Source organism: Marmota monax, unplaced genomic scaffold, assembly GCF_021218885.2.
Source record: "Marmota monax isolate L192 unplaced genomic scaffold, Marmota_monax_Labrador192_F-V1.1 WCK01_AAM20220418_F8-fsc00149, whole genome shotgun sequence".
Taxonomy (NCBI): Eukaryota; Metazoa; Chordata; class Mammalia; order Rodentia; family Sciuridae; genus Marmota; species Marmota monax.
This window is the reverse complement of record NW_026693170.1, coordinates 2294901-2318993: the sequence shown is the minus strand read 5'-3', so window position 1 is coordinate 2318993 and position 24093 is coordinate 2294901. Positions and strand designations below refer to the sequence as shown.

The window sequence follows — 24093 nt, the reverse complement described above, 5'->3', positions numbered from 1 at the left end:
CCCATTTCCTCCAGACCCCCCCGAGGTCTCCATCTCTGGCTACGATGACAACTGGTACCTCGGCCGTAGTGAGGCCACCCTGATGTGCAATGTCCGCAGCAACCCAGAGCCCACTGGCTACGACTGGAGCACGTGAGTGAGAGGACCCAGAACTGGGCTGCGGGAGGCGGGCTGGGCCGGGACCCTGGGCCTGAGGGAGGAGGGCTCTGCAGTTGACTCCTCGGTCTGAGGGTTGAGGAGGCTAGAGTTTGGGCTCCTGGGTTTGTCTGGGGAGGAGGACTGGAGCCTCCACTCCTTTGAGGGAGGAGGGCTGGGCCAGGACCCTGGGTCTGAGGGAGGAGGCTGGGCAGTCGGGGTCCGGGTTAAGCCCGATCACTGGAACCTGGGTCTTCAGGACAGGCCTGTGCTCCCGGTGGACCCTGCCGCGCCCCTTACCTGACCTTCCACCCCCAGGATTTCGGGCACCTTCCCAGCCTCGGCTGTCGTCCAGGGCCCCCAGCTGCTGGTCCACTCAGTGGATCGACTGGTCAATACCACCTTCATCTGCACCGTCACCAATGCTGTGGGCACAGGCCGCGCCGAGCAGCTCGTCTTAGTCCGAGGTAAGTGGGTCTTGGGGCTGGGTGTGAAGACCCCCGTCTGCTTCTGTCGTCTCTCCCAGGTTTGGGGCCACTTTGGGCGAGGCCGTGCTGCCGCCCTGGCAGGATGGGGTACAGACACGGCTCGCTGACCTGGGGGCGCTGCCCTGTGGGCCTTCGGCTAGGATCTGGCCTTGAGGTGCCACAGAGGTGTGAACAGCGTGAGGAGGTCGAGGCCTGGGCAGGGCCTTGCAGGAAGCTACTCCAGGCCAGCTCGGGAAGGCACAGCCCCGACACCGTGAGGCCAGAAACAGAAACCCAGGGCCGCTGCGCCACGAGGAACGCAGACAGGCCCCAGACGCGGGCCAGAGGGGAGAAGCAGGAGCCGGGGCCCAGGACAGAGACAGGGCCACATTATCACTGTCTAGCCACACACTTGGGGGCAGGCGGGACTGTCACATGCCTGGAGACAGCCACATGGGCGCCCACAGCCGAGAACAGAGTACCTCCTGTCAGGAGCATGGCCAGCAGGGTCTGCACACAGGGGACACTGTGGCTGGGAGTTCTGGGGCAGGGAAGAGGAGAAATCCAGACAGACACCAGCCTGGGTGTCACCCCACACACCAGACCTATTGTCACCAAGACACTCTGGAGAGAGCAGTGGCACCAGCCAAGACACACTGAATAAGGCCAGTGACACTGGTCAGAGCCCTTGAGACTTTGCACATGCCTAGAAAGAGCCACTCTTAGAAGCACCTCATGGATGACTGTCCCCGCAGCTTGACTGTGCAGACACTCATTTCGGGAAGTGTTAGGTGGCCCTAACAGGGTAGCAGAGACCCCTAGAAACACAACCAAAGATAGAGGGACCTACTCCCAAGCACGGCCTGTCCCTGTGGCACAGACACAGCCAGAGACAGACCCCTACCTGCCTGTGCAGAGAGTCCAGACGCTGGCCTGGGAGATGGGCCGGCTGCCTTAGGATCACTGTCACACGCGACAGACCCCGAGGGACAGTGGGCCTCGCTCAGCACACCATCATACCTGGAAGGAGACACACACCACAGGACAGCAGTCTACATGCAAAAACCTCAGACGTGGGTGCCCCAAAGACACCACGGACGTCCTGGGAGGCACCTGCTCCCTAAAACTATCCAGAAACTCAGTTATGAAGAGTCTTTTATTCACTTATTTATTTTAAAAATTTTTAAATTTTAAAAAATATTTTCTTTTTAGTTGTAGATGGACACAATGCCTTTATGTATTTATTTGTATGTGGTGCTGAGGGTCGAACCCAGGGCCTCGCGTGTGTGAGGTAGGCGCTCTGCCCTGAGCCCTGCCCCAGCCCTTTCTTTTCTTTTTTTTTTGGTGCTGAGGATTGAACCCAGGGGTGTTATACCACGGAGCCACATCCCCTGTCCTTTTTATCTTTTATTTTGAGACAGGGTCTCACTAACTTGTTGAGGCTGGTCTTGAACTTGCCATCCTCAGCCTCCCGAGTAACTGGGACCACAGGCATGTGCCACTGTGCCCCACTAGACATTCTCATTTGATAGGTCATCCTCTGGCAAATATTTGCTGAGGTCGCCTGTTTGCCAGGAGTTCTCGTTGATGTTGGGGGTACAGTGGTGACATCAGAGGTGCCATCCCTGCCTAAGAGGCATGCCTAGAGGAGACCAAGCTGGAACATACCCAGCACCTCTACCCTGAGAAACGCCCTAGAAACTGATGTCCCTGCCCACCCTCAGGAGGCACAGGCTCACTTAGGAAGAGTCTGCCATACATGGGGACACCCTGCCCACACAGATCATCGTCAGGAGGAACGCTAGGCATTTCTTCATTCCCCCAAGGGCAGCCACAGACCATGATAGTTAACCTCTTCATAAGGACATGCTCCCAAAGATGGCTGCCAGCAGAAACGGGGACATACTCAGCACCTTAGAAATCCAGTAGCAGATGAGGAGTGCACCAACACACATCCACCCAGCCCCCCTCCCCCCAAGAAGATACTCGGGGCTCTTGGTCACATTGCTCAAAAAAGAGTCCCATAGCCAGGTGTGTGGTGCACACCTGTAATCCCAGGACCCAGGAGGCTGAGGCAGGAGGATCACAAGTTGGAAGGCAGCCTTAACAACTTCGTGAGACCCTGACTCAAAATTTAAAAACTAAAAAGGGCTGAGGATGTAGCTCAGTGGTACAGTACCTCTGGGTTCAATCCTCAGTAATGAAAAAATAAAAAAGTGGGGGTGTCTCCCAGACACACACAGACTCAAGTCAGATGCACTTCCAGACTCGGTTCACACCAGCACAAACACAGGTCCTCACATTCTGCCACCACGGGACAGATGTCTCTAGGGAGGCTCAGCACCTTTGACCAATAGACACATAAGCATACTTGGCCCTGGGCTCCAGAGTGCCAGAGCTCCACCCCAGAGACAGCAGACACTCCAGCTGCAGCGAGGACCGTGGGCAGGTGCTGCTGACCGTCGGTCCCAGTAGAGTTGTGCTTCACGCCCCAGCTCAGCACGTAGGTGCAGGTACAGTGGCATCTGTGGGGACTGGTTCCAGGAGCCCTGAGGATGGCCAGGTGGTATATGAAGTGGCCTGATGTTCGCACCGGGCCTACGCACAGCCTCATGTGCCCTTGAAATCATCCTGAGATAACTTGTAAGACGTGTCCAAGCTTCGTAGGTAGGATTATGCTGTCGTTGAGGGCATCACAGCAAGAAAGGTCTGGCCAGTGTTCAGTACAGATTTTGTGTTGTTTCAGCGCAGGGCTAGAACCCAGGGCCTTGTGCGTGCTGGGCGAGCGCTCGACCACTGAGCCACATCCCTACCCCCCCAACCCCGGTTTTTCTTTTCTTTTCTTTTTTTTTTTTTTTTTGCAGGCGGGTACCAGGGATTGAGCTCGGGGGCACTCGCCCACTGAGCCCATCCCCAGCCCTATTTTGTGTTTCATTTAGAGACAGGGTCTCACTGAGTTGCTCAGCGCCTCGCTTTTGCTGAGGCTGGCTTGGAACTCGTGATCCTCCTGCCTCAGCCTCCCTAGCTGTGCACAGCTTCCCCAGCCCTTTTTATTTTTTATAAACTCATTAAAGTTGCCCCAGCTGCCCTTGAATTTGCAATCCTCCCATCTCAGTCTCCTAGAAATGTACACGTGTCCCACGGCACCTGGGCCTACTTTTTATTTTTTTTTTTAATGCGGAATGCAGGTCACTAACCTGATTTGCCAGCCTACTGGGTCATGACCCCTTGTTGGCAAACACCATCCTAGGGCTGGGGTGGAGCTCAGCAGTGGCCTGCTGGCCTGGCATGCACCAGGTCCTGCGTTCCTCCCAGCACCACACACACACACAGACACCCCCCCCAAAAAATTGAAAGCCTCAAGTTCCGTGGCACTGTGGTGAGCACAGTGGTGGCACCCAGAGTCCCAGCTACTTGGGAGACTGAGGCAGGCCAGGCTGGGCAACAGAGCGGGACCCTATCTCAAAACCAAAAATAATAAATAAATAAAAGAAACCACCAAGAACAGACAGAAGCCTCGGGCGCCAGGACCCCAGCCCTCCTGCGTGCAGGGGCACAGGTGGGTCTGTCTGTGTAAACGAAGCCCCCGTCTCCCTGTCGGGCCGGCACACGGGGGTGGGGAAGGGGTACGTGACAGGACCCGTTGGCATCTGTCTCTGTCCTTGGTGTGGGTGCCAGAGCCCCCTTCCTCCTCCCTCCTTTCCTTTCCTCCTTGTCCCCCACCCACCCCCTGGCTCCATTTCCGCCTCAGCTGTCCCTCCCCCAGTGCCCCTGCTCGACCACTGCACGATGCCCCAAGGAAGCCAGGAGGTGGCTTTGACATGCTGGGGCCCAGGGAGGAGACAGGGCCACTGCCACCTGGTCGCCCCCAAGGGAGTAATTGTTAGGGCCCTGCCCCCCTCAGACGGCCAATCAGCGGGGACCTGACCTCAGAGTTTCGTGAGGCCCCAGCTCGTGCTGGAGGTGGCTGCCAACCCCTGGTGAGCGGGGTGGCCGGGTGTGGGAGTCTGCTGTCCCCCGCCCTCCCGCTGCCTCGGGTGCCAGGTAGAGGAGCTCTCTGTGGCTGTGTCCCCCGGGGACTCTGGGTCTCGGCTGGCAGTTGCAGTTTCCTTTTGCACCCCGGGAATCAGAGCCCGGCCTGGCTCGCCAGCGGCTTCAGTCTTTGAGGGTCACTGCGGGCCTGAGTCGTGTCCCCAGAGTGCCAGGTGGCAGCCCCACCTGCCAAGTGCCCGCCGGAGCCAGGGGTGCAGACGTTCCTCGTCCCCCCTCCAGTCAGTCACCCCCTAACCCCCACGTAACCCTCGAGTCTTGGGTCTCCCCACGCCCTCCCCTCCCCCCAGATGTCGTTCTTGACCTGGTGTCCCCCCCCTCTCCCCCCCACCCCCCTCCTTCTCTCTCCTCAGACACCCCCCAGGCCTCCTCCCGAGACGCGGGTCTCCTGGTGTGGGGGGCAGTGGGGGGGACACTGCTGGTGCTGCTGCTTCTGGCTGGGGGGTCCTTGGCCTTCATCCTGCTGAGGGTGAGGAGAAGGAAGAGCCCTGGAGGAGGAGGCGGCATCGAAGACAGGGGATCCTACGATCCGAAAACTCCCATGTTTGGGAATGGGGTCCCCGTCTTCTGGAAACCACCCTCCCCGGGTCCCATGAGGCCAGAGGGCGAGGACGAGGAGGACGAGGAGGACGAGGAAGAGGCGAAGGCGGAGGAGGGCCTCATGCTGCCTCCGTGCCCAGCGCTCAAGGACGACATGGAGTCCCACCTGGATGGCTCCCTCATCTCGCGGAGGGCGGTTTATGTGTGACCCGGGGACGAGAGACGGAGACAACCTCCCCCGGCCCTGCCAGCCAGGGCCGCCAACTGGCCAGACCGTCTGTCTGTCTGTCTGGCCTGGATCCACGCGCTACCTCCCGCTTTCTGGGATTGGAGGGAAGTGGAATCACGCACTGGACTTCTCCTTTCTCCAGGGCTGCATGGAAAGGGGTGGCCCGGGAGCTCAGTGACTGGGACCCAGAGAGGACCCCCTCAGAGACTGTTTTTGGCCCTAGCCTGCCTCTAGCCCCGTGACACTCAGGAGTTAATAAATGCCTTGGAGGAAAACTTCAGGGATGTCTTGTAGTACATTAGACCCCCTCTTTGGGTCCTGGGGAAAGAGTGGGTGGGATGGGGACTACCCAGTCCCAGGGGTTGGGAAAAACTGTACTGGGCCCCTTAGGGGGCAGCCTGTGGGGGCTCAGATCACGTGGACGCCCACGACCCCTGAGGCTAGTGGGACTAGGAATTGGGTCACAGGCTTTGGGGCCTAGAGGCTGGAGTGTTGGGACTTCTGGGTCTCCGGATGGAAGTGGGGTGGCCAAACTGGCTGAAGGCCCAAATTCACTGGGAAAGCTAGGCTGAGTACCTGGACTCCTGGGCCCCTGGGGGACAGGGGGATTGGCAGGAGCCAGGGTCCCAATGTCCTGCGTTCAGAGAGAATGTGCAGGCAGAGGGCTGCGGTCTAACTGCAGGCAGCCCAGCCAGGACCCCCTCTGGGTTGCTGAGGACCTGAAGAAGGGAGGGCTACTTGCCCTCTGTTTTGGGGGTCCTTGAGGCTACAGGGCAGCTGTGGTGCTGGGGATCCTTGGAAAGCCCACCTCCCAGCCCTCCCAGTGACCCTTTCCAGCCACCTTCCTCCCCCCTTGCTCAGGGCCCAGCCCCAGGGGAGTCTCAGTGATTCAAAGTGGCGTCCCTCCCACTGCCCAGGTGGAGAAGGTCCTCCACTGCCAGGCTCAGTTTGAGAGAGGAAGGGGCAGACTTACGGCACTCAGCTCTGGAGCCTCTGTGGCCTCCCGGAAAAGGGAGCTGGTGTCCAGATCTGCCTCCCAAGACTGTCGTGAGATCCAGCAAGGACACCCGCAGGATGCCCTCTCGGGGCTGAGGGCCAGCAGGGGACGGACATGCTGCACTTTTTCAGCCTGAGTGGACTCCGCGTGTTCTGCAGCGCCTGGCCGGGCCGTGCTGGAGACACAGGGGACCTGGACGCGCCTGGCCCGCACTGCCCTTCGCCCAGTCGGTGAAGACAGAAGAGCCGAACCTGAGGATGACGGTGTGTGTGGATTGAGCAGATCACTCCTTGTCCCCGCGCTCTGAAGCCTTCTAGAGGATGCCCTGCTGGATGCAGACAGCATCCCCTGGGAAGCTCCCTCTCCTCATCTGGAAGGTGGGGTTGGTGTCACCGGGACACCGTAGGACTCTTCCACCCTTGGGCCTTCCTCTGTTGATGGTCTACCCCACCCCCTGGGAACAGGAGGGCCGCGTTTTCTCTCATCTGGCATGTCACTGAGTGTCCATTCCAAGCCTGCTGTAGACATCTGGCAAACACCTGCTGTGCACCTGACCTTGGGGCTCGGCTCAGGGTTGCAGGGGAAATTGGCAAACAGGTCATTGCTTCAATAACTACTAGGAGAGGTGGATGTGGCCAGTGAGAAGGGAGAATTGGAAGTGAGAATAGGAAGTACTGTGCAATAAGGGAGCCCTGGGGACATGAACTCTCAAGCCCTCCTGCTAGTCTGGAGGAGATGCCATTCCTACCATGAATGAGGGTCTCTGCTCCTGGTCCCAGGATCTTCTCGGCTTCTCTACCTTTAAATTGATCCTCCATCTTCTTCCTTCATCTCTCTCCCCTCCACTTTGCCCAGCTTCACAGTCTCCTTCCTATTCTTAAGAAGAACCATGAGGCAGGGCTGGGGTATAGCTCAGTGGTAGAACACTTGCCTAGCATGAGCAAGGCCCTAGATCTAATCCACAGCAGTGCAACAAACTAACCCACAAAGCTGCCTCAGGACCTTTGCACTGGTGGATCCTCTGACTGTAGCACACTCAGATACTCTCATGGCTCACCCTGCTCCTTCTTCAGGTGTTTGCTCAAATGTCCCCTCACAGTACATCCCTGTCTGCACTCTCATCATTCGTTATCACCTTCCTCACTCTGAATTTTTATCCTCTGTCACTGATCCCAACCTGGCATAAAAGATGTCACATTGTTTGTTTGCTTTGGCCTCCCCGCCCAACCAGAACTTAAGTTTCATGAGGATGGAGACCAGGCGTGTGTGTTTCAACGCTCCTCCTCCCAAGCCCAGCTCATGACAAACGTTCCTTACTTGCACTCAGCAAGGATGAGCTGAATGGAACAGTGTCCCCTTCCCATGGGAAAAGAGGAAGGCAGGTGGGAGGTGACTCAAGGGTGGGCCTGGGATGAGGAGCTGGGGCTTCCTCCAAGAGCTCCCCTCACACTGTCCTTCTCCTTGCAGAAATGCCTAACACGGCAGGCGCAGGGGCCACGGGTGGCATCATTGGTGGCATCATCGCTGCCATCATCGCTACAGCTGTCGCTGCTACGGGCATCCTCATCTGTCGGCAGCAGCAGAAGGAGCAGAGGCTGCAGGGGGCGGAGGAGGAGGATGAGTGAGTGGCGCGGGTCCTGGGGGGTGAGAGGATGGCAGAATTGGAGGGCACTGGGTGGGGGCTGTGGGTGGGAGAAATCATCCATGATGACTTGGTGACACAGACTTCCGTGAGGTGGGAAGGAAAGTGACAGTACTGCGGAGAAGTCATCGGAGCCCAGGTTCCTGCTACCTTGTTGCTCCACTTTCCCTAGAGCATGGTTTTCATTTGCGTCCCAAGATGGCTCCCTCCTCATCCACCACGGTCTTTGCACAGGATCACCAGACACTGCCGTCCTGGCCTCAAGGCCAGCATTGTGGCCAGTGAGAAGGGAGAATAGAGGGCAACTGGCTTCCCTGTAGAGAAACAGCGAGCAAGTTACCCATTACTTCCCATTGGTCAGAACTTAGTCACATGGTTGCCCCAGCTGCAAGGGAAGCTGGGAAATGTAGTTCTTATTTTTTTATTTTTTGCAGTGCTAGGTATGGAACCCAAGGGCACTCGACCATGGAGCTACATCCTCACCCCATTTTAGTTTTTTATTTTGACAAAGGTCTTGCTAAGTTGAGGGTCTCACTAAATTACTGAGGCAGACTTAAAATTGAAATCCTCCTGCCTCAGCCTGCCAAGTTGCAGGGATCATGGGCCACCACCCAGGCCATAGTCTTTATTCTGAGTGGCCATGTGTCCAGCTAATTCCTCTATTAGGGTGAGAAAGAGGGAGACTGGACCCTGGGGGGAACTGGCTTTGCTCTGTAAAGCGCTTCTGTGCCAGTGAGATTCATTTTATATGTGTGACCCCAGCAAAGTCTCGCACCAACCATGAATCCAAGAAGCATTCAGAAATACTAGCACTGGAAGGTAGGGACACAATGATGAGACACATTTTTTTAAAGGGTCCACACAAGTGAATAGATCATGGAAAAAGTTTTTCAGAAGGAGCTAATGATGCTTATTTTGTGGGAGAGGAAACAGTTTCCGAGAGTGGACATTCCACTGCTGAAATTCATCCCACAAACATTTTTGTGGCCAAATGTTTCTCAAATAACACTGTCAGTACAGTGGGGACAGTGGAATGCACATTCCTCCTGGGTGTGGTGGCGCACACCTGTGGTCCTAGCAACTCAGGAGGCTGAAGCGGGAGGATCACAAGTTCAAGTTCAGCCTCTGCATTAAAGCAACCCAGCAAAACCTTATTTCAAAATGAAAGAAAAGGGCTGGGGATGTGACTTAGTGGTTAAGTGGCCCCTGGGGTTCAATCCCTGGCACCAAAAAATAAAAAATAAAGATAAAAAGCAAATTCTTGGACCTGTCCCCAAAGCTACTGGATCAGAACTTTTGGGAAAGGACTCAGAATCCATATGCATAACAAACTCCCCAAGTTATTCTGGTGCAGTGGAGGGACGCAGGACATGAGCATGGTCTTCATCCTCCTGTCCGTTCAAACCAACAGCTGCTGTTGGTCTTCTGGGTGCCCCACCAGTGTGAGCCCAGGGTGCCCTAGCCCTGGCCTCCTGGGGCTCACAGTGGGGAGGAGACAGACCTGTGACAGACGCATGGCCAGAGAGGCACAGGACAGTAAACAGGTTGCTCTGGTCTGTGAGGGAGGATGAGGGACTTGGTTGAGGATGAGGGAGCATTGCGTTCCTTTATTCCTTCTCTTGATCTTTACTGTTTCAGTTCTGAGGATTCATTCTCATCTTTTAAATAAACCTTCTCTGAATCCTGGGGATCTGGGGACACTGACGATGACCCAGGTCTTGTCCTTTTCTCCCAGAGTTCACAGTAGGATGTGGAAATTGAACACATCACAAATAACATTTTCAAGTACCAATTCAGGCATTTCCCTGAGGGGCTGTACAGCTAGATGTGACCCACGTTCCTGATCCATCAGGAGAAGCAGGGATTCTTCCTGAAAGAGGAGGACTTCCTTGGATGAGGAGGGGTTCACCTGGCAACAGGGAGGGGCCACAGAAAGGGAGGTCCAGGCAGAGGAAGCCAAGCACAGCCACCCTCCGGGGCAGGGGCTTTCTGAAGTCTCGGCTTCCACCTCACCCACCTCCCACCCCGCAGCCTGGAAGGACCTCCCTCCTACAAGCCACCCACCCCAAAGGCAAAGCTGGAGGAGCCAGAGATGGTGAGCACTTCCCCTGGAATCCAAGCTGTCCCCACTCTTTACCTTCCTTTCCCCACGGGGTGGGCTTGCGGGAGAAGCCCGTGGCCCCAGACCTGCCCTCTCCCTCCTGCCACAGCCCTCCCAGCTCTTCACTCTGGGGGCCTCGGAACACAGCCCACTCAAGACTCCCTACTTTGACGCTGGCATCTCGTGCGCTGAGCAGGTAGGAGCTCAGGAGAAGACAGATGGGTTTAGGGTCTTGGTAGCAAGGGTTGAGGGTCAGGCCCTGGCCCTTAAGGGTGACAACCCAAATCAGGCTGTGTCTCTGGCTGGATTGACTACTCTAAGATGTGTTCAAGATTCAGTGAAGGAGGTCAGGAGTAAAAGGCCGACCACACGAGGGTAAAGTCGTCTGAGCAATGCAGACTGGCTCAGCATCTCCGTTTTCCAGGTACTGCCTGGAGCTGGGTCAAGGCAGTAGAGTTGCTCCCCCTCACTGGTCTCCTGGAGGTCAGGGGTCAGATTGCAGCTGAGTCAAGCTGAGGTTCAAGGAGCTGTTTAAGGCTCAAGGTTAAATAGTTAAAGGCAAGACTGAGGTGAAGGTTCATGGGTAAAGACAGGAATCAAGTGGCAAAGGTCCCTGAGGTCCCTGTTCTGGGCTTTGGGTTGGAGATGGGCTTATGATTGTCCCAATACAGCATCAGCTCAGAGAACCGGCTCAGCAGGAGCGGAGTCAGGTCTGATTGGCATAGGGGAGAGGGGGTCAGGATCTGTGGGTCAAGGGGTGGGTTGGGACTCTCATGCCCAGGAGATGACCTTGAATTCCAACTCCCTCCCCACCTCCAGGAAATGCCTCGATACCACGAACTGCCCACCCTGGAAGAGCGGTCGGGACCACTGCTGTTGGGGGCCACAAGCTTGGGGTCCCCTGTGCTGGTGCCTCCAGGACCACCTACTGTGGAGGAAGTTTCCCTGGATCTAGACGAGGATGAAGAGGAGGAAGAGGAGGAGGAAGACTATCTGGACAAGATCAACCCCATCTACGATGCCCTGTCCTACCCCAGCCCCACTGATTCCTACCAGGGCAAAGGCTTTGTTGTGTCCAGAGCCATGTATGTGTGAGTCACCAAGGCTCTGACCTCTCACTGCACCTGATCCCTTAGCCTTCTGCCAGGGATCTAGTGCCCCTGACCGATGGCCAAGCCACGTCAGTTAACACAAGTGCATCCCACCAACCACTTCCACCTTAGTGGCTTCACTATGACCTCTAGCCCATGATCTCTGTCCCAGAGAAACCTGCCATGACCAAGGAAACTTGATGACTTCATCTCCTGAGGCAGAGAGTAGGGAGGATATATTTCTGCACAAACTCTGACCCCAAGGACTCTTCTGAGGCTGTGACCTTAGACCATACCACTCCCCCCACAAAGACTCCACACCTCAGATTGGTCTCAGGCAGTGAAGTCCCAATAGGTCTGCGATGGTGGGCATTACCGGTTCCCTGCTGCATAGACCTGAGCCCTCCAGGCAGCAGAGCACCACTTGTCCTCTCCTACCTATTCCCCAAAGGTGGGAGGGAGGGAATTCCCCAGGCCAAGGCAGAGCTCTCCCATCCCCCTCCTCCTGCAGGCAGGAGTCTCAGGGCCCAAACCCTCCCCTGAGCCCACCACCCCATTCCTGTCTATAGAGCATGATGCCCCAGCCCATTGCTAGATGGGGTGAGCCTCCTGCAGTGTGCCTTGACAGCCCAACGCGGGGAGGAGCATTTACTGTTACCTGGAAGACTACTGAATCCCTTTACCCCTGCCGGGTTGGAAAGTGGGTCACCTGGGTTGGGGGTAGAAGATATTGTATTGTTTTGTAAACTAAAATTTCCTACAAACTATGAATTTATACTTAGTTTGAACAGGTCTTGCGTTTTCTGTGGGCAGTGAAGGGGGCGGGGATGGGAGTAAGGAGATGACGGATAATGGAAGGAGAGGGCAGAAGTCCTGGGCATGCAGTGTGGTAATGAAAAGAATTAGGGCAGCAGCAGTCCAACGGTGATGGGTAGAAATAAACGCAGCAAAGGTTTAAACATGAGTAATTAGGTAAGGGGTTTAGTTTTAATGGCAAAGCGGCAAGTAAACAGACTCGGGGCATAATTACAAATCTAACAGGAGCCCGAGGCTTAACGGATAATCCGCCTGAATGAGCAAGAGGCAGAATAAAGAATAACGGAGAGACGGACGGTGGACAGGAGCGGGCGGAGCCGAACACGATGGTTAACTAGGGATGGGCCAGGAGAACGGTGAACCGGAACAGGCAGAAGCGGGTTGAAGAAAGTTCAGGCAACGAAGCTCAAATTAATGGGGCGAAGGCACGATGGGTAATGGGACGGGAATGAATGGGCCAAAGATAGAAGCCGTAGTGACGCAGGGAGCCGACGGCACGATGGGTAACGAAAGGGGTGGGTCCAGGGCAAAAGTAACGTTAAGGAGTAATGGCATTGTGGGTAACGAGCAGGGCAGGGTTCACAGAACAGGTTAGCATTCTCCCGGGGCACTGTGGGAAAGACCTGCACTTCCGGTTTTCGGTGAGCGACTCTGGAGTAGAGAGAGTGCCCCTTTGCCGCGGTGCCTGGTGGGACGCGAGGCCTGACCTTGCTGCCTAGCAGCCCCTGCCGCGCAACCCACCTTTACCTGTGTCCTTCGACCCTGGTATGTTAGCCAATGAGAGAACAAAAGTGAGACGTCATCAAGATCAGCCCTCTGTTCACCACAGACACAATCAGGATGCTCCAAGGGCCAAAGCCGACCAATTACCATAGCGCTTGCAGCGGGGCGGAGTCGAAAGAGGGTGGTCCTTCAGGAGAGAGGCGGGACGAAGCGTCAATGGGCGTTGCAAAGTGCGCAGTACAGACCAATTGGTGGGCTAGCCCCGGAACCCGCGGCATCGGGAGCCAATAGGCGTGGGTGCCGCAAACCAATAGGAAGGACCAGAAGCTCTGCTGGGCCGCTTGCGTGTGGAAACCAATCGAAAAGGACGTTCGGGAGAGGTGGGTGGGACTTCCAGCCACGACTCCAATTGCAAGGCCGGGCGCCGAAGACGGTGGGTGGAACCTAGTGCTCACTGAACCAATGGGTCAAACGGGGCGGAGTGACGGTGGCGGCGGCGGCGGCAGTGAGTTCGGTTGCGCGTGGCGCACGGGGTGGGAGCGGAGCCCAGGCCGGGAGCAGGCGCCACCGCCAGTGAGAACTTGGGTCTGGAACAGGGCCGGGGTTCACTGGGGCTGAGTCCGGGGCGCGTGGGCCCTGACCTCTGCCCTTTGACCTCTCCCCTCGCAGGCCACCATGGGGAACGTGTTGGCCGCTAGCTCGCCGCCCGCAGGGCCGCCGCCTCCACCTGCGCCGGCCCTCGTGGGGCTGCCGCCACCTCCGCCCTCGCCGCCGGGCTTCACGCTGCCGCCGCTCGGAGGCGGCCTTGGTGCTGGGGCCAGCGCGGGTCGAGGTTCGGACCGAACCGCGGGGGCTGCCACCGTCAGTGCCGCAGGGGTCGCTGACAACGGGGCCTGCGACTGCCTGCCCAACCCCGGCACGTTCGAAGAGTGCCACCGGAAGTGCAAGGGTGAGGGGCGAGGGGCCTCGGCCGGTGATCCTGATGCCCTGAGCTCGGGGAGGGGTGCGGGGCCGGCGCGGAGAGGACACTGGGGACCTTGGGAATTGGCGCGCACCATTGGAGTCACTCAACAGAGCGTTAGGTGTTGACGTTGGGAGCAAATGATGGAAAGTTGGACTTGGGCATAGAACGATGATCCAGATGGTGGAACCGCGGGGTGGACTGCTGTAGCTTGGAGAGAAGCCGTAGACAGCCCTGGAGCTTCAGGATCAGTCACAGCAGACTTCTAGTGTGATCGGGAAGGGAACTGAGGCCCAAGGTCACAGTGTCAGCAAGGTTCCCGTGAGGGGTGGGGCCCAAGGCTTTTGGGGTCCTGGCTTGGAGTAATTATGGTAGTAATAGTGATGGAGACCTATTGAGTTCTGTTCTGCTGTTTAGCTTATGGTAATTCATTAAGTCTTTGGAACAGTTCCATTTAGTGCGTTCTCCCATCTTACAGATGATGAGTTTGACATAAAGTAACTTGGTTAAAGTCACGCAGATGATGGCATTGGGTGTTGGACACTGGCAAAGTTCCTGGCCCTGTCCACTAGACATTAGTGCCTCCCTAACTGGTTGTGATACTTTGGAGATCTTCTGATGTGGGTCTCTGGAGAGAGCTGGGTGGTAAAGGAGAGTTGACCGTTGGTGTGTCATTTGTCGAGTGGAGTGTGACACCAATTCTCTCCTCCAGAGCTGTTTCCCATTCAGATGGAGGGTGTCAAGCTTACAGTCAACAAAGGGTTGAGTAACCATTTCCAGGTGAGCCCTCCAGGTACCTTTACCCACCAGAGGTCATCACAGCCATCCCCTGCATCCGCACAAGCAAATTCCCTTACTGTCCCTAAAGGGCTGGGCTCCTTCGTACTTGAAAGAACTCAGAGACACTATGCCAGGCTGAATACTCAGTGGGGCCACTGGTAGGGTTTTGGGACAAAGAATCAAGAGATGCCCCTGGCTTCATAGCATTCGGGCAGGAGTGATGTGCCAGGTGTCAGCCACCTGCAGCCCACCCTTTTTGAGTCTCTAATCTAGTTAGGTCATACCTCCTAGTCTGTCCTTTATCAGTGGTCAGGTGTAACCCAGGGCCTCACCTTGGCTAAGCATGCACTGTACCAGTAAGCTACCCCCACCCCAGTTTTCATTCCCTGCCCAGAAATCCTGTCTTTTTTTCCCCTCCGTTGGGGAAGCCAGACTGGCAAGTACCCCTCAACTTTCCCTTTTCTCCCAGGTGAACCACACAGTAGCCCTCAGCACAATCGGGGAGTCCAACTACCACTTCGGGGTCACGTATGTGGGGACAAAGCAGCTGAGTCCCACAGAGGTGAGGTTCCTTTTGCCATCTGCTTGAACAGATATGAAGCCAAACACCCGTCTCAGACCTCAGTGTTGGGAATGGGGACTGGAACTCTCCAAGAGGTGTTGGAACGTGGGCAGTCCCTTCTCCAGCAACTTCCCTGAGCCCCTGCTCTCTCTCTCTCTCTGTCTCTCTGGTCTTGTGCTGAGTAATGCTGGAGGGGGGACCTGGGTGATCACAACACCAGACAGTGATGGCCCATGGGCAGGGCTGGGTATCAGGTTGTGGGATTTTAAATGCCAGGTGCTTGGATTTTTCTCTAGGGGGCGCTAGAGAGCCGTGGAACATTTGAACAGGGGAAAGATGATCATCACATTTGTGCTTCAAACATTCCCTCGGACTGCCATGGGGAGGCAGGATATTGGGGTGGGGGTGACTGTAGGTCTGGACTGAGGGAGACAGTACTCATTTAGGTCCCTGTTTCTATTACCTATTTCCCTTCAATAACTTCATTTATTCAGAAAACTTTGTTGTAATTCTGTTGTATGCCTAGCTTTGTGCTGGGATACAGTAGTGACTGAGACACCCGTGAGACTCATAGTCTAGTAGAGAGGGACAGATCTCTTCCCTGAGAGTAATGATCCAGGGTGGGCACAAAATGGGGGAATTCAAAGGCTGTGGGGACCCAGAGAGAGGCCCTAACCTGGCCCAGGAGCTGAGGGGGCGCTTTAAGGAGGAGGGAGCCTCGTGCTGAGCCTCTGACTCCAGATTCAGGGCTTGGGCCTCCTGATGACACACTAAAGTGCTGCCTTCCAACCTCTAACCTGCCCTCTCCCCACCGCAGGCGTTCCCAGTGCTGGTGGGTGACATGGATAACAGTGGCAGCCTCAACGCTCAGGTCATTCACCAGCTGGGCCCTGGCCTCAGGTCCAAGATGGCCATCCAGGTGAGTGGGGGCGAGCGCCGCCTACTCCTGGGCCAGCCAGGTGCTCCTGGCACAGCTGCTGCCCTCACACCCCCCTCCCCACAGACCCAGCAGTCGAAGTTTGTGAACTGGCAGGTGGATGGGGAGTACCGGGGTTCCGACTTCACAGCAGCCGTCACCCTCGGAAACCCAGACGTTCTCGTGGGTTCAGGTAAGAGGCCTTGGAGGGTGGTTGCAAACCCCTGTCCCAGCCGTAGCAAACCTGCTTGCTTCTCTGGACCTGCTTTCCCACCCTGTGAGAAGTGATGGGAGGGGCTGGCTCTGAAACCGGCCAGGCTGGGGTGGCTTGTGGTGGAGTGCTTGGCCGCCACTCTGGACTGGGACGTGGGCCTTGGTTTCCTCCTGGGTGGACCTGGGCTGCCTCTGAGCCAGCGGGTGGTTTCATAGTTGGTGTCCCGTTGACAGGAATCTTAGAGCGACGCTAGCTATAGGTAGATACCCAAGTCACGTGAGTTGCTTTTGACGCTTTAACTCGGGGGGCGGGGGGCTCCATGTTGGTTCTGGGGCACAGAAAAGGTCACTAGATGACAGAGGCCACGTGCAGTTGTGAAGGGAGGTGGGGGCTGAGGATTCCTGTCTGGGTGGGGTGGGGCAGGGACTGTGGCTCTGTCTGTATTTCTAGCCTCTCCCTCTCGGTTCCCTTTTTTAGGTGACTTGTGTGTGTCTCGTCTCGTGGGTACCTAGAGAGTGGGGGGGGGTTCTGGGTTTAAGGTGGGGATTAAAGAAAACTGTCCAGCCTCCTGGACCTTCCATTCCAACAGGGCAGACACAGGGAAGGAGGGGCAGGCGAAGGTGACAGATAGGCCTCTTTCCATAGGTGACATAAGAACCATGTGAGGGAAGGAACCAGGCAGGTGGCAGGGAGGGTGGTTCGGCCTAAGGAACCAGAAGTGCAAAGGCCCTGAGGCAGGACCCTTGAAACAAACTCCAAGGTCACAGGATTTTGACCTTTCTTCTGAGTGAGTCTGGGGTGATAGGAGGGTTTTCAGTGGGTGAGAGACGAGGTCTGATGTAGCTGTCACAGGGCCCCTCATGCTGATGCTTGGGGAACAGTATAAGGGATCGGGATGGAGGGGATTGGTTCTGGCTTGGCTGGAAGGGGATTCGCCTGACACTGGGCGCCGGGGTGACGGGAATCGGACAGCTCTGCAGTCTCGGTCTTGAGCAGCGGGAAGGATGCAGCCAGCAGTTCCTGGGCTGCGTGCTAGTGGAGCGTGGCTCTTGGGGTGAGTCCTGAGCCAGTGAGTATGCGGTGTTGGGGAACCAGGGCCGGTTTGGGATCCCTGGGGTGCCCAGGGACAGTGGTTACTTCTTCCTGTGAGAGGCCAGGGAGATTTCTCAGAGAAGTTGTCACGTTCACGCTTCCAGAGGAAGGAGAAACCACCCCCAGCCAGAGACAAGAGTGAGAATATTTGAGGCCAGGCAGCACCTAGACCAGGACTTGGCAGAGGAAAGGGCCGTGTCATAAAATCAGGAGACAGGGAAGGTGGGGAAGGCAGCAGGTGACAGGAGGGGCCTCAAAGGCCAGGAGGAATCACTTCCTGTCCCCTGCTAACCTGTCTTCACTCCTTCTCTCACCCTCACTCCACCTGAGTCACGCAGGCTTTTCCGGTAGTTCTTTCCGCCCCAGGACATTTGCACACACTATTTCTGCTGCCTCCCTCCTGCCTCAGTGTAGCTGCCATCAGCGCACGCGTCACCCTCTCAGGAAGCCTTTCTTGACTGACTAGTGTCCATCTTTGCACTGTATCACCTTGCCCTGTCCCTGGACCTTGTGGCACTTGTGGTTGTCTTCCTTCCTGCTGCTAGCCTTCCAGAGGAGAGGGCGAGGGCAAGGGCTGGCCCCCATCATCCCTGTGTGCTCGTCCCTGTGTCCCTGTGTGTGCAGAGCCTGGAACCCTGCTGAAAACAGCTGAAGCTCAGAAAGTGCCAAGGAGCAGGGCCGGGTGGGGCAGGTCCTGCTGTGGCTTTGGCTTGTTGTGGTGGTGCTGGGGGTGGAGTCCTGGGCTTGCGCTCTACCTGAGCCACCCCCAGGCCCGGGTCCTGCTTTGTACTTCTAGGTCAGGCCTGGCCCCCCACACTTGCTCAGTACCCCGGCCTCTGGTGCAGGGGCCAGGGAAGGGGCTTGGTGGGTCCCTCAGCCGCCTCGAAGGGCAGCTGCCCCTGTCCCCACCTTACCGAAACCCAGAGAGGACACAGGGCATGTCAGACTCAGTTCCCTGCTCGGCTTTGTGGACCCCATTCCCCAGGCCACCTTGCCAGCGGGTTGCTCTGTGCTCCCCAGCGCACCTCCTGAGCACATCCACCACGGCCCTTACACGTGTCTGTTCATCTCCTCAGACACCAAGACAGCCCTCTGCCCAGGGCACCACTGAGTCACTTGCCAAACACAGTGACTCAGACTTGGACTCGGGCTCCACCTGCCCTGAGCCTCAGTCTCCTTGTCTGTTACATGGCCATGATGGCACAGCCACCATTTAATGACATATTGATTGGAGAGCTCTCCGCAGGCCCAGGGGTGAAGTCAGTTGCCTGGGGCCACGGGACTGGGGTCCCTGGAGCTTCTGCTACACCCTGAGCACCTGCCTAGGAGGGCAGGGCTGGGACACACACAGGGGACTGAGACAGGACAGCACTTGAGTCCCAAGGGGCTTAGGACATAGCTCAGGGGTAGAGCACTTGCCCTTTGTGTGTGAACCCAGGGGTACTTACTTAACCACTGAGCCATGCCCCCAGCCCTTTTTTTTTTTAAGACCAAGTTTCAATAAATTGCCTAGGGCCTAAGTTGCTGCGACTGGCTTTGAACTTGAGGTTCTCCTGCCTCAGCCTCACAGGTCCCTATGTTCACAGACGTGGACCTTGTCGGCTTGCTTAGCACATTTGAGGACCTGGATTCAATCACCAACACCACAAAAAAAAAAAAAAAAAAAATTCACATAATGAATGTGCTCTTGGTTGGGAAATCCTATCCAGGAAAAGTTCAGATTGCTATAATGACTTCCAACAAGGGGCCCCGTCTTACCAGCAGTGACAAGGACAGTTTCTCTAAAATGGCAGTGTGTGGCCCCAGGGGCAAGAATCAGGGAAAGGAGAGGGAAACGCTCACTGAGCGGTCACTGTGGTGTGGCAGAGGCAGAGGGAGTCTGGCTGAGCCAGGAGCCCCCTTTCTGCAGGTGCCCCCTGCCTCCGCCTCTGCCGTGGGCGGCCACCACTTGTTCAGTCCTGCCCCCGGTGACTTCCCCAAGCAGCAGCGCTGCTGGGGCCCTAGCCCAGCTGGGCCAAGGCCAGGTGTGGCATCCCAGCCTGCTGTCCCACCACTCCTGCCCAGCAGGTTTGGGCAGCAGTTGGGCAGACAGGGCCCCTTTCCCAGCCTGCCTGAGGCCTCTCCCCACACAGAGGAGAGGTGGCTCTGGGCCACCTCCCCTGCTGCTCTCATGGAGCACAGTTTTGTTGATCATCAAGGGGATGCCGGGCTCCTTTATGTGATGCAGAGGATCAAACCCAGTGCCTCATGCACACTAGGCGAGCGCTCTACCACTCAGCCCCAAGCTCCGTTTTGTTTTTATGATGCTGGGGATGGGACCCAGGGCCTGGCTCTGTAGGCAAGCCTCCCCCACTGCGGCCCACGGCCTGCAGGCATCCTGTTAAGTGCTAGAAACTCAAAATGCCTGGGCTCTTCTTTGGAGTGGGGAGGACATTTCAAAAACAGCTGGAAACTCTCACTGTCAGGGACCTTCTGCATTCCTGTCCACTGCCCAGGAGGGGCGGAGGCAGGAGACCAGGGCGGGAGAGTTCAGTGGGGGAAGACCCCAGAGAGGCAGCCAAACCTCAGAAACACTCAGAAGATGCAGGTGTCCGGCTGGCAGTAGGAATGGTTCACCAGCTGAAGGGGCAGTGGCATAGGCCCAGGGTGAAGTGGGAGAGTCCTGTGTGTTCATGCAGCTCCGCAGGGTAACGGCTCTGGCTGAGGTGTTAAGAGAAGGGGATGAGGCCTTTTTTGAAGTTGGGACCAAGCCACAGAGGGTCTCAGCTGTGCGGTGAGAAGCCAGGATCTTTTCAAGGTTCTGGGGAGCCATCGCAGATTGTGGGCACTGGGAGAACAGAATCAGGTTTGTGTTTGGAGAGAGGGACGGGGGAGGTGGGAGAGGTGGCTGGAGTAGTTGGTGGCAAGGCGGAGGCCCTGGAGATAAGGAGGGTGGTTAGAGACACCTGGGGATGTGCTGGCCCTTGTCCCAGTAGTTCCCACAGCTGGAAGGCCAGAGGAGACGCTATGTTGAGTCCCTGTGTCTGTGACTGTATGGCTCCTTCTCTGAGGCCTCAGTTGCCGTACAGATGGCAGAGGGGTGGCTTGACAGTGCAGTCTCGATCGTGCTCGGCGCTTCATTGTGTCATCTGCTCACTGGAGAAAGGAGGGTCACAATGGTCAGAGGAACATGGGGGCCCAGCTCCAGCCCACCGCAGTGCCCTGGCCAGGAACTTGAGGCCCCCATCCATTCTGGCTGGCCCCTCTTGCAGGCTGCCAGCCCCTCTGGCTGGCCCAACTAAGATGGTCATTCACCTGCCCCTGAGAATCTGCCTCGGTTCCCCACCTGGGAAGCCACTGGTCTCTGTGCTCCGCCCCGACCTGTCCTCTCTGCACCCTGCCTTCCCCATCCCTTGGGGCTGCTGCTTCTCTGGGGGTCTCGTCCTGTGCGCCCACGTCTGTGTCCACCGTCTGTGCCTTGTCCCTCTCCTTTGGTCCCAGCGTCTGTGCTGTCTTCAGGCTGCGTCTGCAGCTCCTTTCTCCCCTGTCAGGTGACATGGCTCTTGTCGCCTGTTCTCTGCTGGGCTCCAGAGACCCAAGCAAATCACTGTCAGTCCTCGGCCTCGAGGAGTCACACTGGCCGTTGCGGTACACGCAGGCCTCTGGTGCAGACCCCAGCGTGACGGGTCCTAGTGATGGTGGACCTGTCACTTGGTCTTTGTCACAACCCCAGGGAGGAGTCATGTTAACAGAGAAGTGATGTCAGTGGCCAAGGCCACTGGGCTGGCAGTGCTGGGCAGCCACCTCCCGTCCTCACTGTGCCCTCCTGCCCACTCCCCTCCTGCCTCTCACTGCACCCGCGAGGCCCGGAGCCTGGGCTGAGGCATGGCGGCCTGGCTCCACCCTGGCACATTTTGTGAGCCTGGGGGAGAGACCCGCCTCCCTCAGCGTCTGCCCCCGTCCATCCGTGCTGGGGTGAGTGTGGGCTGCACTGGGCCAGGTGGAGTCCTGCAGGCCAGGGTGCCATCACAGGCCTGGGAGGCTGACCCCCTGCAGGTTAGCAAGCCAGGAGCTGTTGTGAGGGAGGGACCAGGGACCCGCCCAGCTTCCTGTAGGCGGAGCCTGGTCCCCACCTGCTGGCTGGGCTGGAGCTGACTGTCCCCTGTCCTCAGGAATCCTCGTGGCCCACTACCTCCAGAGCATCACGCCATGCCTGGCCCTGGGTGGAGAGCTGGTCTACCACCGGCGGCCCGGAGAAGAAGGCACCGTCATGTCGCTGGCTGGGAAATACACACGTGAGCCTGGGCTGAGGGCAGGGCAGGGACCTGGCTTCCCAGATGGCGCATCTCCTTGGTGACCACCCCCACTGTCCTCTCTTACAGTTAACAACTGGTTGGCCACAGTGACACTTGGCCAAGCAGGCATGCACGCGACGTACTACCACAAAGCCAGTGACCAGGTGAGCTGGCGGCCCGTGTGGAGGGCGTGCTCACAGGCCGGGGTCTCAGGCTGTGCACCTGGAACCCAGAGGTGGTAGCTCACTCTTGCGCTGCCCACTCCTCCAGCTGCAGGTAGGCGTGGAGTTCGAGGCCAGTACGAGGATGCAGGACACCAGCGTCTCCTTTGGGTACCAGCTGGACCTGCCGAAGGCCAACCTCCTCTTCAAAGGTAAACCCTGTTTCCCTCCGTGGAAAACAGATAAGAGGTGACTCGGCTCGTGGTGGGTGTGGAGGCCAAAGGAGATGAGGGACGGCTGTGTGCCAGGGTTTTGTGGGCCTCCAAAGCACCCAGGGAGGCTTTTTTTAATAAGTAGGTGCTGGGGCCCCACCCCTGGAACATCTGATGCCCATGTCTGGGCCGAATCCGGAGCATCGTGCTCTCTGCCCACCCCCCGTAAGGAGAAGGCACCCTGGAAACCTTGTGCCCCCCATTCATCCCACATTAGTAGGAATTGAGGCGCTGGGAAGTGGCCTGGTCACCAGGATGACTGTCTCCAGTCCTGATGACCATGCCTGAGCCGCAGTGTTCCTAGGTTTAAGGTAGGCAGCAGCCACCTGGGGGGTCGGGAACTTGTCACTGCTGCAGCCTGCCCTCCTGGTGACCCTCTGCTACATGGCCAGCCTGCGTGAGGGGACCTTCTGGAGTGCCAGGTTTGCTTCTGGCACCTTCCTTCTGACCCTTCTCAAGGTGCGGTGACAGCTCCATGCAGTGGCCCATCTGCAAGGTCCTGCACAATCCTTAGAAGACATCTCGGTCTTTGGGCAGAGGCGCCCCTGCTCGGCCCTGTCTGCAGGCCCACAATGGGGAGCACTGCCCGGTCCCTGGAGGAGGATGACCCAGAGTGGACCCACTGGGGTGGGGTCCCAGGGTCCTGGCAAGGGCTTCCCAGAGCAAGGAGCAAGCTGTCTGCTCCCAGGAGTGAAGGGGCTGGGCTGCACGGAGTGGCTTCCAGGTGCAGGTTGCTGTGGTCAGCTGCCTGAGGAGGCCTGGAGTGGCCACATAGGGACGGGATGGGACCTAGCACATCTCTTAGCACAGCTTTTGACCCACAGGCTCCGTGGACAGTAACTGGATCGTGGGCGCCACCCTGGAGAAGAAGCTGCCACCCCTGCCTCTGACGCTGGCCCTCGGGGCCTTCCTGAACCACCGCAAGAACAAGTTCCAGTGCGGCTTCGGCCTCACCATCGGCTGAGTCCACGCTGAGTCCACTCCGGCCTCCACGCCCTTCCTCCTCCTCCACCTCCCCGGAGGGAGACCTGAGCCCCTTCCCCTCCTCTCCCTCCCTCCTCCAGGGTCGGGGGGCAGCGGAAAGGAGGGGACCCGCCACCCCAGCAGCTGAGGAGGGGGTGCTGGATCCAAGGGGGCGCTTCGGGACTCTGAGCGCCGGGGCCGGGTGAGCCCAATGGGCCTGGGGTCCCAGGGGGGATTCTGGAATCTGGGCGCTGGATTCTGAGCACCAGGGCAGAAGTGGCCAGACAACCTCAGGGAGGAGTGTCATGGCGTCCCCATCCTTCACAGAGGGCCCCGCCGAGCCCGCCCAAGGGGCAGCAAGAGGAGCTCCCCGCCCCGTCAGCCCGCCCTGCCCACTTTCCCTTCTACCCCTCAGTATAAATCATGTTTATAAGTTATAGAAGAACCGGGACATTTTACAGAAAAAATGAAAAAAAAAAAAAAAAACAATATACATGGGGGGAAAGCAGTTGAGGTGAGGTGCCTCCGTTTCCTGTGGTTCTTCCCGCGGTGGCCAGCAGGGGGCGCGGGGGTCCGGGGCACAGGACAGCCTGGCACTCTGCTAGGGAAGAGCCTGGCCAGGACCACAGCACCCCGTGGCCTGTGCCCCCCAGGGACAGCACAGCCTTCCTTTGCAAGAGGGCGGGGTCTCCAGGTAGTGGCCACAGAGGACTTTGTTCCTGCAGACTGAAGCAACAGGGATGACTCCAGGATCTTCCCAGATGACACAGGAAGGGGGTGGTAGGGCTTCTCGGGACCTTCACAGCTTTCATTAACGTCACGGAGGATCCAGGCTGCTGGGAGGGCATGAGGACTGTTAAGAAAGGAAGAGCCACCTGAGGGGAGGAGAGCAGGGAGTGGGGTGGGTCGCCTGTATCTGAGGGATTGTTGGGCTTTTTCTTTTGATGTGGGATCTCCCCGTCTCCCAGCCAGTTGTCTGAAGTTCTGTGCCCCCGTGACCCCTGCCCTCCACCTCCCCAGCTGAGGGCCGGCTGCCCTGCACTCAGCAGGAGGCGTCCGAGTTGGCCAGGCTGGAGCTCACAGACTACTGACTCCCCCAGACAGGAA

At 57.7% G+C, this 24093-nt stretch overlaps 2 protein-coding genes and 1 long non-coding RNA gene across 5 annotated transcripts in view; 2 read left to right on the top strand and 1 right to left on the bottom strand.

Moving 5' to 3' along the window:
- Nectin2 (nectin cell adhesion molecule 2) overlaps positions 1 to 12032 on the top strand; it is a 28303-nt gene extending 16271 nt beyond the window's left edge. The window contains exons 4-9 of one of the 3 annotated variants that reach the window (XM_046455875.2): positions 15 to 132; positions 454 to 602; positions 7886 to 8039; positions 10092 to 10155; positions 10271 to 10357; positions 10981 to 12032. In XM_046455875.2, the coding sequence (XP_046311831.1) occupies positions 15 to 132; positions 454 to 602; positions 7886 to 8039; positions 10092 to 10155; positions 10271 to 10357; positions 10981 to 11256 (848 nt within the window). In that variant the 3' untranslated portion in view covers positions 11257 to 12032. Of the gene's footprint in view, positions 1 to 14; positions 133 to 453; positions 603 to 5005; positions 5702 to 7885; positions 8040 to 10091; positions 10156 to 10270; positions 10358 to 10980 lie in introns of those variants that run through there. The other 2 variants (XM_046455876.2, XM_046455877.2) reach the window with 2 other exon arrangements.
- LOC124100343 (uncharacterized) lies at positions 5667 to 12914 on the bottom strand. Its single transcript, XR_006854226.2, has 4 exons — positions 12816 to 12914; positions 7736 to 8374; positions 7167 to 7289; positions 5667 to 6669 (listed from the first exon to the last, which is right to left on the bottom strand). It is a non-coding gene; the product is annotated as an uncharacterized LOC124100343 (long non-coding RNA).
- Positions 12915 to 13280: 366 nt separating this feature from the next.
- Tomm40 (translocase of outer mitochondrial membrane 40) lies at positions 13281 to 23475 on the top strand. Its single transcript, XM_046455873.2, has 10 exons — positions 13281 to 13364; positions 13461 to 13740; positions 14465 to 14532; positions 15002 to 15094; positions 15912 to 16013; positions 16098 to 16203; positions 21468 to 21590; positions 21678 to 21754; positions 21861 to 21963; positions 22848 to 23475. Exons 2-10 carry the CDS (start codon positions 13467 to 13469, stop codon positions 22985 to 22987), a joined length of 1086 nt encoding a protein of 361 aa, XP_046311829.1. The 5' UTR covers positions 13281 to 13364; positions 13461 to 13466; the 3' UTR covers positions 22988 to 23475.
- Positions 23476 to 24093: the final 618 nt, after the last annotated feature.

Bases quoted from the DNA above. Each gene is read 5' to 3' on its own strand.
- Tomm40 (XM_046455873.2), top strand. From the start codon at position 13,467: ATGGGGAACGTGTTGGCCGCTAGCTCGCCGCCCGCAGGGCCGCCGCCT. The intron at 13,741-14,464 runs GTGAGGGGCGAG...TCTCTCCTCCAG, and splicing joins GTGCCACCGGAAGTGCAAGG to AGCTGTTTCCCATTCAGATG. The intron at 21,591-21,677 runs GTGAGCCTGGGC...CCTCTCTTACAG, and splicing joins GCTGGCTGGGAAATACACAC to TTAACAACTGGTTGGCCACA.